At 41.6% G+C, this 12,030-nt stretch overlaps 1 protein-coding gene across 1 annotated transcript; it reads left to right on the forward strand.

Moving 5' to 3' along the window:
- Positions 1 to 3,514: 3,514 nt before the first annotated feature.
- LOC105047437 (GATA transcription factor 9) lies at positions 3,515 to 5,762 on the forward strand. Its single transcript, XM_010926356.4, is given in 3 exon segments — positions 3,515 to 4,048; positions 4,732 to 5,244; positions 5,246 to 5,762. Coding segments are annotated over 3 exon segments (1,056 nt in total). The 5' UTR covers positions 3,515 to 3,718; the 3' UTR covers positions 5,459 to 5,762.
- The last annotated feature ends 6,268 nt before the right edge of the window (positions 5,763 to 12,030 follow it).

Genomic DNA, 12,030 nt, shown 5'->3' on the forward strand with positions numbered 1-12,030 from the left:
CGGAAAATTCAAGGAAAAGAGACCCAAAAACAGAGTCTCTTTTCCGACTGTAGATCGGCGACACTCGTCGCCGGCAGCCTCAATCAAAAATACGAAAAGAAAGGGAAGGAAGAGAGGAAGGAAAGAAAAGCTCACCCCCGGCCTCCGGTGACCTCACCGGTGAGAAATCACGGCGAGAAACCAACAGTGCCCGCGGCTCTACTTTGGAAAAATCGGAGAGAAAGAGAGGGAGAAGAGGCCGATGATCGATCTCAATAGAGAGGGGAGACCTTCTTATAGAGGGTCCTAGGATTTCGAGAGATCCTAGGACTCCTAATAGGCTTGGGTCTCGCCGGAGAAGAAGACTCCTACCGGGAGTCTTCTTCCCGATTTTTACTCTGTTTTTTTTTTTTTTTTTTTGGGCTAGGTCTGCTGGGCTGGGCTTTGTTTGGGCTATCACACAAAATATGAGAAATCGATGGTCGATCGATATATCTGAATCACCGACTCTTAGTTAGTACATCAAAATCACCGATTTCCAATCGGTATATTGGAATATAAAATTGTGATACCATAATTATGGGTAACGACTGCATACCACAACCGTTAGTGGGTATAAATTGCCCACTGACTCTATGATTATGGTCCGATAATAAAGGTAACTATAGCCCGATAATAGAGGTTAACTACTCTTTAGTGCCATAAAAAGTGGGACTCCACGTGCTCAACGGTTACATCTGAATCGTCTATAAAAGGGAGGTAAGAAAACATACGACAGTAAGAAAAATTTCTGGATGAAAACTCTATCAAATTCTATTCTAAATTTTCTATTCACCACTCCTCACTGACTTAGGCATTAAATGATCCACGCCGGATAAAATTTCGATCAATAGACTTATTTTGTAGGTCGCTCTTCATTGAAATCAGGCGCACACAAGGATTGACCGTAACAGCCCACTTAATTTCTTTTTGTGTAATGAAAGAAATAAAAAAAAGATAGAAAAAGGACTCAAGTTTCATCCAACTTGCCTGGATAAAAAAAACTGGGGACCTGAGGCAGGTTTGGAGCAATGTTTAGAATTATTTATCAAATCAAGTATTAAGTAGACACAATTTGCACTGGAACTCAAAAATATTTTTCCCTCGTCAACAGATATCCACACACACAAAAGAAAGTCTCCTTCAGAATTCCACATTATCTCGAACTGACATGATCTATATACTACAATGCAGTAAGAATGCATGGATTCAAAAACTTGGAAAATAATCACCAGACAAAACTTCATGGAATCTGCAATACACCAAGGTAATTAAGCGACAACCATGATGCTTTCTCATCTCTCTGCACCGAAACAATCACATAGATATGATCAAAAGAAGCTTCTCCTGTGAGTCGCCTCATACAGGAATAACTGCTCCCAATATCGGTGACCAAAAAGGGACAGCTCATAAGAGCAGCCTCACATGAGAGTGTACTCTGCAACCCAACAAAGCTATTAAATTATGAAAACTAAGTTGGGTAATGGGAACAAGATTTTGCTAGGTGAGACCCTGGTTCAGGCCTCACTATTGCACCGGATGCAATTGGACCGCTCAAATCCCATAGTGAATAACATGCCACGTGACCCCTTGTATTTCATCGGTTTTCGATTGTGCGCTCTCCACCATACATGTACTCTAAGATTTATCCTGATTTATTGCATCTGGTGCATGCGATAATTTCTTCCTGATCTAGTTACGCATGCATCCAACAAGTCTCCAGCATAAGTAGCTGCTCCGTAGGATTTTTTTTTTTTTTTTTTGGGTTAAGAAAAAGTGATCAGTTGCTAGCCACTGGCCAGTCTTCAAAGCGAGGGCAATTTCGGCAGGCAAAAGCTATACAGCGGTGAGGTGCTCCGATTCTCAGCCAATAACTTCCGGCATTGCCGCCAAAAGACAGCCTTATCCACCTGGACTCAAAGGACAGATCACGTGCCTCCCGCGTGATACTATCACTTGAGAGCGGGACCGCCGGGGGCTCCTGGGCGGAGCCCACGGAGCACGTGCGAAGAAGCAACGTGGAGGAGGGGCGAGAAGCAATCGGATCCGGCCACGTGTGATTGACCACTGCTCCTCATGGGCTTTTGACACGGGCCCGGGTGGGTGGCGCCACACATGATCGCTGACACCCCATCACGTGCTCCCCGCGGGCCCACCGCCCAGTTATTAATTTCCCCACCCCCGGCTCTCTCTCAATAATAATGAAAGATTAAAAAAGCCATAAAAAGAATAAAACCACGGGGAAAAAAAAAAAAAACCCTCCACGCCAAGCAACGCCCTTCTCTTTTCCCAGCCTTTCCTTTTAATCCAAGCAAAAAAATAAAAAGTTTCCCATCACAATTCTTTACCATCACGACCGTTCATATCATAAAGCTTTGATCAACGATCAGCTTTTGTGGTACTAGTTGTTACGTTGTATTAGAGTAACACCGAACGGATCCCGAGGGAATAAATTGAAAACTTGGGACGTCATGTTGTCCCATTCTGCGACACCGATAGACCTAGGGATCCGAGACGAGCGACCCGGGCCTATCTGACGAAGTCCCGCGCTTGTGCCTCGCCTCCCGGATGCGAGACACGTGTAGACCGGACGAGAATCCGACGGTAGACTCGCTCTCCGCGCCGACCTTTTCCGCAGCCCCTACCTACGTGGACCAAGCGCGCAAAAAATTAAAATTAATTAATCGATTGATCAGCTAATTAGTTAATTAAATCAACCAGGCAAGGGCTACTGTAGCTTACACGTGGCTAGATCACGGCCATCCAATTAATCCCGGTTGAGCTGTAACCGTCGTGCTTAAACGTGGGTCAGCCAATTTTAAAAGGCCCGGGTGGAAACGGGAGTAGATGAAACGAGTGATTAAAAATGAATAAATAATGGATTAAAAATAAAAAAGAAACGCGACTTCCGATGAGAGAGAAGGAGAAGAAGAAGGGGGCAGAGGAATCCGGCTGCAAACTTGGACGCTAATGCACGAGTCGCAGCGACAAATTCTGAGAGATCGATTCCTAAGGAAAGTTGAATTGAACGCTAATTGAAATTACCATTCCTCCTAATTTCTGTTAATTTAATTAAATTACAGATCTATTAATGACGGAGTAAAGTCATTCCTTCGCGGCAAATTACGGTTATGCCTTAAGCCATGCACTCCTGGGACACCGACCTGAAATTTAATCGCAATCCCGGAACTGCCCCTCCTTAATTACACCACGGTTATAGAAATCTTCTTTCTTGGTTCCAAAGCACCTGTTAGAGCACTAAACCACGAAATTCGTATCGTTTAAGACAAGGACAGGGTCGTCATTCTCAAATCGATTCGTCCTATGATCAACCGTCTGATTTAATCAGACGATTGAGTGTGAGACAGGGTACAAGGAGAGGAAAAGGGCAGGGGTGTAAATTGGAGTGAAAACATGGGGCGTTCGGGAAGGGGGGGGCGCAGTATATGAGGGGTTTCCTGGAGGTAAGGATGCCCTTCTCCTTTTTTCGACGGTAATATAATTTTTTCTCACCCCACCTTTCGCTTTATTTACTCCACCGGATCCTTCCCTCATTTCAGCTGTCCGCCTCTGACCTTCAAATAAACCCTAACTCCTCTCCAGCTCTCTCGCCCCTTCTCTCGTCGCTCTTCTCTCTTCTCGTCCTCTTTGATCGAAGTTTTAGAAACCCTAACCTTGATTTAGGCTTCGAGGAGTTCCAATGGAGGCGCCGGAGTACTTGCATGGCGGTTACTACAAGGCGGGAACCCCCCAATTCGCGCCAGAGAAGAAGGTCGGCGGTGGTGCGGGGGAACATTTCGTGGTGGAGGACCTGCTCGACTTCTCGAACGAGGAGGATGAGGCCGGCGTGGCGGCCGGCGGGGACGACGCGGGGTTCGACGCCACGGCCGGGAACTCGACGGACTCCTCCACCGTCACCGCCGTGGACAGCTGCAGCAACTCTTTCTCCGGTTCCGACCCGCATTTCTCCGGTGACCTTGTCTGCCGGAGCTTCGCCGACGCCAGCCTCTCCGGCGACCTCTGCGAGCCGGTAATTCCGCCTCTTCCCACTGTCCTCCCCGGCCGGGGGACGGAAGCCCTCAATTAAGCTTTTGTAATAAATTTTCCTCATTTCCGTTCGTTATCCCTTTTATATTTATCATTTTCTTCTTAAAAATTCAAATTACTTAATTGTAATTCTCCAAGCAAGCCAATGAACCGATTATTTTTTTCAAAAAAATACCCAATTAATTAAATATTCTGATATATTTTTTTTTTCTGAATTGCCAAAGTGTCTATATATATATTTTTGGTACAAGCTGGAGTTTGTAATTATCTTTCGTTTTCAAAAAGTCTCCTCGTTTCTTATTTTTTTTCTTTTCTGAAAAATTTCAGGTGATCACTTCTTCTGTCCATTGCCCAATTTTTCATTTCAAATTTTTTATCCTTTTCTTTTATTAATTTATAGGAAACAGTTATCTATGTACATTAAATTACCGGGAAAAATTTTTAAATTGTGCAGTTTTCTTCTTTCTTGTCTTAATTTAATTCAGCTTTAATTCGGGAAAAATAAAAATCGCGCTAAACTGGCAGAAGGGAAATGCAACGCCCGGCTGCGGTAGCTTCCCCGGAAAAGAATTCGGGGGGGTTTCCGAACCGTCCAAAATGGGAATGTTAGAAGAAGGGAAAGCTTCCGAATTCTAATTTTTTTTTTTTAACCATTTTTGTCTACAGTACGACGAATTAGCCGAGCTCGAGTGGCTCTCCAATTTCGTCGAGGAGTCCTTCTCCAGCGAAGACCTCCAGAAACTTCAGCTCATCTCTGGAATCAAATCTTCCTCCTCCTCGTCGGAGAACCGGGCGGAGATCGCCCCCACCGTCGGCGGAGGAGCCGCCCAGCCGGCTCTTTTCCGGCCAGAGGCCCCTGTCCCCGGCAAGGCCCGGAGCAAGCGGTCCCGCGCCGCACCCTGCAGCTGGTCTTCGAGGCTTCTGGTTTTGTCTCCGACGACGACGGCGTCGTCGCCGGAATCGGAGCTGCTCGTGCCGGCGGGAAGCTCCTGCGGGAAGAAGGCCGCGGTGAAGAAGAAGGACCAGTCGTCGAGGCCCGCGGTGGCACCGGCGGCGGACGGTCGGAAGTGCCTCCACTGCGCCACCGACAAGACGCCACAGTGGCGGACGGGGCCGATGGGACCCAAGACGCTGTGCAACGCCTGCGGGGTCCGGTACAAGTCCGGCAGACTCGTGCCGGGAGTACCGGCCGGCGGCGAGCCCAACCTTCGTGCTCTCCAAACACTCAAACTCTCACCGGAAGGTCCTCGAGCTCCGCCGCCAGAAGGAGCTCCAGCAGCAGCAGCTCCTTCAGGCCGGCAGCTCCGCCGTCTACGACGGAGGAGCGGCGGCCGCCGGCGATGATTTCTTGATCCACCACCACCTGGGCCCCGATTTTCGGCAACTCATCTAACTGTTAACAGAGCTCGAAATATTTCCCAAAAAAAACGAAAATCTCATTTAGGAAGAATTTCAGTAGGGCTAGCTTGGAGGAATTTTCGTAGAAACTTTTATTAGGCTCCTACTTTTGGGTTCTGAAGCAGTTCTCGTGTGTTTGAATTCTCCTTCAATTTAATTTTTCTTTTGTTTAATTTTCCTAACCTCGGAAATCTAGAGAGAATTCTAGTATGTACTCCAGAATTTTCTTTTACTTACAAAAAAATCAAAAAAAATATAAAATTGGGAAGGCGGTGCTCACATTTCTCAAGCTTGGTGCAGTTCTTTTTCTTCCTTATAATTTTTAGGTGTTGGATATTTTTACGAGGTGGGCTGCACAAAAATCTTTGAGTACCACCAAACAAATGCGTGCTGGCCATCCGATGCACGTGGTCATTTGAATCTATCCATAAAACTCATCTTGTGTGCCAACTTTTGAAAAGGTGGTGCTGGTACTCGCTGATCCCTACTGATCACAACCACCCGATTGGTGGATGGCATCTTCTCTGAGTTACTGGAAAGCAAATTCTCTGGTGCTCTGTTTCAAGGTTTGTCCTTGGGGCGACTTATTAATAAAGCAAGCCAGCCATTGGTAAGTTATACATAGATTGGCTCTGGCTTACATGTTAACATGCTTACTCAAACGAGTCATTTTATAAATTGAAGGGCATGCTTGATTTAAGATGTGGCTCTTTTACATATATGGCTTGTGAAACAAGTTATTTTATGGTCGTGACCAACCTCACTCATTGCTTTGTGGGGTTACTTGGGAAAAAATAATAAAAATAGATCAATGAAAGAAAAAGAAAAACATGAATATCTTCGTGTTTGGTTCATGACAATTGCAGTGACATTATTGATAAAGTGATTAAGATATTGGACTACTTCATTGTCATGTTGAATTTCTAGATTGAAAAATACAGCCCGGTTCAGACCTAATTTTTCAACTTAAATTATACCATAAAATTAGAAAAGGAAAAAAGAAAAAATAGAGTAACCAAAAGCCAAACAATAAAATAAGTCTAGTCATATTATTGGCTCATTGTTGTAGCTCCTATGTTGAGTTTGAACGACTATATGTATTGGAGCTTCACCATGTAGATATCGAACACCTTTCGTTATCTGACAAATTGAAGCTTAAAAATCTTGCTCATGGCTTTACTTATTTTCAGCCCCACTTAAAGAGAAGTGAGTAAAAGAAGAAAAAAAAAAAAGTGAAAAGATGAGAAATTATCCTTGGGCAGCCAGGGAAAAGAAATTACTGAGGCCACCCACGCGGGTCCATCTATAGGCTGCATCAATCAAATGGTAAGGAATCCTGAAATGACCATGTACATCACCACAATAGCAGCACTTTGAACCTGGAAGGTGCAATGTATTGTTGAAGCCTAGTCGTACTCCTTTGCTTCATTTTTATGTCAGGAGTAGGCGCAGCTCAGTGTCCGTGGGAGCATATTGCCCAGTCCTCCCATCGTTTTCCGTCGTAATCCTCCCTCGTAGAAACCTTCCATCACTCAATACCACGAGCTCTCTCCCATATTAAATTGGCCCTGCAACCAAACTTAGGGAGATGGGCAACCAATAAGGGTGTCACATGGGGGATAGCCGAGGACGGACGAACGCTTCAAAAAGTCCATGATATGAGTGTCCTCGGGATACCAGACACCTTGCCCATCCATAGCTTTTCTACAAGTCAAAGAATTTTTCCAATATCCTCTAATACGTACCCTCCACATTATTTTATAAAGTATATAAGCTTTAAATATTGTGAGATTGTTATAATGTAATGTGGCAGAGGGAAACATACGTTACGGTGGTCACATGGCTATTTACCATACATATATCCATTGGAGTTACGAGCTAACCATTTTAATGTTTCATTGGTGGCGTTTTAGTCTTCTGGATGATATGGTGCGGCTCACGTCCGTGGGGCCTAGCATGTGCATGGGCATTCATGAGTCCACCTTTGCTTGCCTGGATGGGCATCACCGGCCATGTTGCTCGTTTGCTTCAATTTTGCTGCTCTAGGCTAGAGTTCTTGGACCAGTCATGTGCTGGCCGCCCCATATGATATGTGGGGTGGCATATCAAGATTTAGTGCTAAGATTCTAATGGCTCGCAAGAGCTACCAATTTACCAATTTGAGCCGCACTCTAAATTGGTAGTTCTTTGAAAGAACTGCCGATTTAAGGAGTTCTGAGTCCAACTAATTAATAAATTAAAGATCTCGGCGTACAAGTCGGAAACCAATTTAACTTAAAAGTTCTATTAAGTTTTGGATCCAATCATTTATGTCAATCTAGATACATCGCAATAATTATTCTATTTAGGACTAAACCTTACACATGATTGACGAGTGTATGCAATTCACGTGGTCTATATTGAGCTAGAGGGAGGGCCATAGGTAGATTGACATGTCTCGTTCTCCAACTCAACTCAAGATCAATTTTGCAATTTCAAGCTTTTTGAATCTATAAACGGGGAGGGAAGGGTGCAAGACTGGGTTCTTAGGTTTCAAACCAACAAACTCTGAATCTAGTAAAGTTAGGTAATCAAATCAATATGGCTTTAGTGTTACAAGAAAAGATTACTCTGTGACTACTCAAGTCCAAGGAAATTTACATCTACGCTCTTGGATTTTCATGTTTGAAGACTTGTTAATATTTGCAACTAAAACTCCACTTGCTTCACATATAATGTATCATGCTCTCTTGAGAAAAAATCACACGATCATGGCATAAATATTTAATGAATATTCATATTGAAAGATGTTCATCTTAGTAAAAGAAAAAAAAAAGGACTCAAGTCCAAATAAGATGTGCAAAACAAAGCGTAAATGATTGTAATTATCTTTTATACAAGGGCCAGTCCTGTGCGCAATAACTGATGTTATGCAGCAAAATAGTCTAGATCAGACTCTATTAGAATTTACTCACTCGTAGAAGGAAAAAATCGAGCAAGTCATACGATTTTGTCCAATGACAAATCAAGGATTGTCAATTATCCCCCATCTGTGATTAAGCAATCCCTTTCTTCCTAAAGAAAATTACCCACCTTCTTTTCACGAAATCTCTCTCGCTCTCTCCAGCATTAATTCAAGAAGGCTGTCCCATTTTTTCACGCTTCTATGTGCTTTCATGTCATAGTCACTCCACGACAAGAATATCCATGCTTCACATCTCCAATGGCAATGCCCATAAGCTACCTTACAAGAGCTCCTATTCAACCAAACAAATCCAAAACCTTTCATTCCCTTCTTTGATGGTTGATTCGTTGGACGACTGGTTTACTCAAGTGACTAAGTAAAATCACGACTTGTTAGGCTTTTCTTCGTATTGGAATCACTATATTTATCCCACTAGCTTTGAGTAGGCCAGTGAAGCGACCCAAAAGCCACCCTAAACTTGGTCCTAAAATGGTCCAATCCGAGCCCAGCCCTTTATCAAGCCACCACCTAAGGGTGGCAAAAATCGATTCGACCTGCCAATCTAATCCGCATTCGATCCATTTTAAACAGGCTTGAGTTTGAATTAAACATATTTGAATCATCGGGTCGGATTTAGATTTCAAACAGCTGATCCATTTAAACTATTTAATAATCGAGTCAGATTCAAATTTCAGACAGCTGATCCGTTTAACATGTTTAAACCACTTAATAAATGAGTCGGATCGAGTTGGAACCCGTTTAAACAGTGATAGTTAGGACTTCAAGAGCTTTAAGGATCAGGGGTTTGGTCATTCCACTCATTCGGTCAGTTCTGTTGTTCGTCACTTCCCTCCTTCTCTCGATTGAGGATCCCCCACCGTCTTCCCCACCATCGCCGCTGGCAGTAGGTAGTCGTCCGCTACCAGCTCCTCCCCATTCGCAGCCGTATTGGCCAATATTATCCCCACACCTCCTACCACCTTCACCACCTCCCCCTTCTTCAGGTGTAGGGATTTAGGGGTATTTTTTTTTCTTTATTTCACTTTCAGGTGAGAGCATCTTATTCCGCTTGTTTCGATCCGTGTTTGTTTTCGTTTGAATCTACAATTTTTTTCTACAAATATGGTGTTTTTATCCGATTTTCGACTGTTTTCTTGGGGTTTTGTTCAGCAAATTATTTTCTACTTAAAAGTCCCGTGTTTTTACGATTTTTGATGAGCTTTATGGGGTTTTGTTCAATAAATACATCGATGTGGATGATATTTTCTGATGTCTTGGGGTTTTGTTCGGATCTACTGATTTCTTGATATTTTGAAGATTTTTTTGGTTGGAGACGGGTGGATCTGATTTTGGATATTTGAAAATTTATCTAGTTCTAAAAGGCAAGATGCCTACTAGATAGGTTATTTTAAGCAAATTAAGGCATGGACAGATCTGATCTTATATTATCTAATAATTCTAAATTCTTTATCAAAATGCAACAGCATATATTTTAAATCTAATTTATATTTTATTTTAGCTCTTTATTTATGATTAATCAGCATTTACAATAAAGAGTTAGGTATTCCTTCACTTCCAAAAAAATTTTTTGAGAAGTAACTCGTGAACTAATATCCCTGTACGTAAGACCCCTTTTGTATTCTATAAGACGGACAGTCTTTTGAACCAGCAACCTTCAGATAACTTTAGCTTCTTTTTCTTCTTCTTTTTTTTTTTTTTTACCATTAAAAGTTATACTACAGTGTAACCATACAAGTACATGCATTGACTTATTAGGTCCAAGAAACGGACGGATCTGCTAATTGCTCAGATAACTTTAATTATTTTAACTTAAAATTAATATTATATTTTATTTAAATTATATATATATATTATTATTATATATTTTTTTATTGAACAGTTTTTTTTTATATTTTAGATTATTTAAAGTGATCATATATTAAATAATAATAATATTTATTTTTTTTAAAAATAATATATTTTCAGTTTGAAATAGTATATTTTGTCTTGAATTAAATATACTGACTGTTTGTGAATTATGATGTTTGTCTTATCTAAAAATAAGTTAAATAAATTAGATCGGATCGATTAAACAGGTTGTTCATCTAAAAAACAGCTTAAATAAGTTGGATCGAATTGAGTCGGATCGATTAAACAGGTTAACTATTTAATAAATAGATTAAATGGATCGGATCGGATGACATGTTTATTGATTGGATCAGATTCAAATTTAAAAATCTGATCTATTTAATAAATAGATCAGATTCAAATTTGATATTTTCTGATTTAATTCATACCTGATTTGATTTATTCGTAATCTGATCCAATCCAATTGCCACCCCTAGTTGTATCTGGCTTATGCCGTGGAGAAAAACATTCTTGAGACGATTCCAAAGCGTTCTTTCAGGCCACAACAATTCCAATACTCTCCGTCTCCAATCCGAGGCAATGCCGACGGCCAGAGACAAGCCAGAGGGGGTTGAGACGGAGATGGCGAAGAAGACGTCACCGTCAGTCTCCATGGATGACGGAGAAGTCTTTCCAGCTCCTCCGTTCCCTTGCCTTCGTCTTGCTTATTCCGCGGACGACACCGGGTACTATTTTGCCTCTTTTAGTGCCTAACCCATCTCTGTTCTCGCTCGTGATTATGCTTTCTACATTGAACATGTTGAAATTTATGTCTTAAATTCTGAAAAAAAGATGTGCTTTCATGGTGGTTTAGTAAGCATGATTGCTTGGAAGAGATTGAAACAATAAACAGTAGCAGAAACGAGCACCAATACGGTACATAGAATCGTTTTTTTGTGGTCATAATGTTGCTTGATTTAGTATGAAAATTTTGCGAATACTTTCTGTAGTTTGTGCATGAATCATGAAACTCTAAATTATTCTTGATTAATCTGTTTAACAGAGGTAATTCAGAGAACCCAGTTGGTCAAGGAAAGTTTGAGAATAATTCACAATTTTTTTTTCAGTAATTTGGAGAATATTTTTATTGTACATAGAGAAGTTAAGACCCCCCCCCCCCCCCCCCCCCCCCTCCCCCCGGCACCCCAACAAAAATAAAAAAATAAAATAAAAAAGAGTTAATAGATTAATGCTTGATGGCATAATAGCATTTTACTCTACTACTAGCAATCAATCATCTTTTCTTTTTCTTTTTCGATGAAAGGGTAAAGCTTTATTGATACACTTGCACTTTGTCAGCATTTATTGGAATAATCGTGTCCTTAAATTATAGGTTTTACCAAGCTTGGAATCTTCTCCTAGACCAGAAACTGACTAGTGTTTCACAAACTGGAATTGGAGGTTGGCTGGGCTTATTTCTTTCAAGATATGAGAGTCTTGGGACTTCCCTTCGAAAAAAAAAGAGTCTTGAAACCTTCCATTCTATCCTATTGGACTATCTTTTGACCATAATTGTGTTTTAAATTGAAAAAAGTTGGACCATCATTTGTTGGCAACATAGGATGGTCCCTTCCCCCTTAATCATCCTTTGTCTTATGGAAGCCTTGTATTCTCTCACAATCAATTCTACTGATCTAGTTTTTCTTATGTGAATATTTCTGCAGATCTAGTTGTTGCAGATGTTATCATTGTAACCATTGTTAGTGTTGGGATAT

Source organism: Elaeis guineensis, chromosome 6 (genome assembly GCF_000442705.2).
Source record: "Elaeis guineensis isolate ETL-2024a chromosome 6, EG11, whole genome shotgun sequence".
Classification (NCBI taxonomy): domain Eukaryota; kingdom Viridiplantae; phylum Streptophyta; class Magnoliopsida; order Arecales; family Arecaceae; genus Elaeis; species Elaeis guineensis.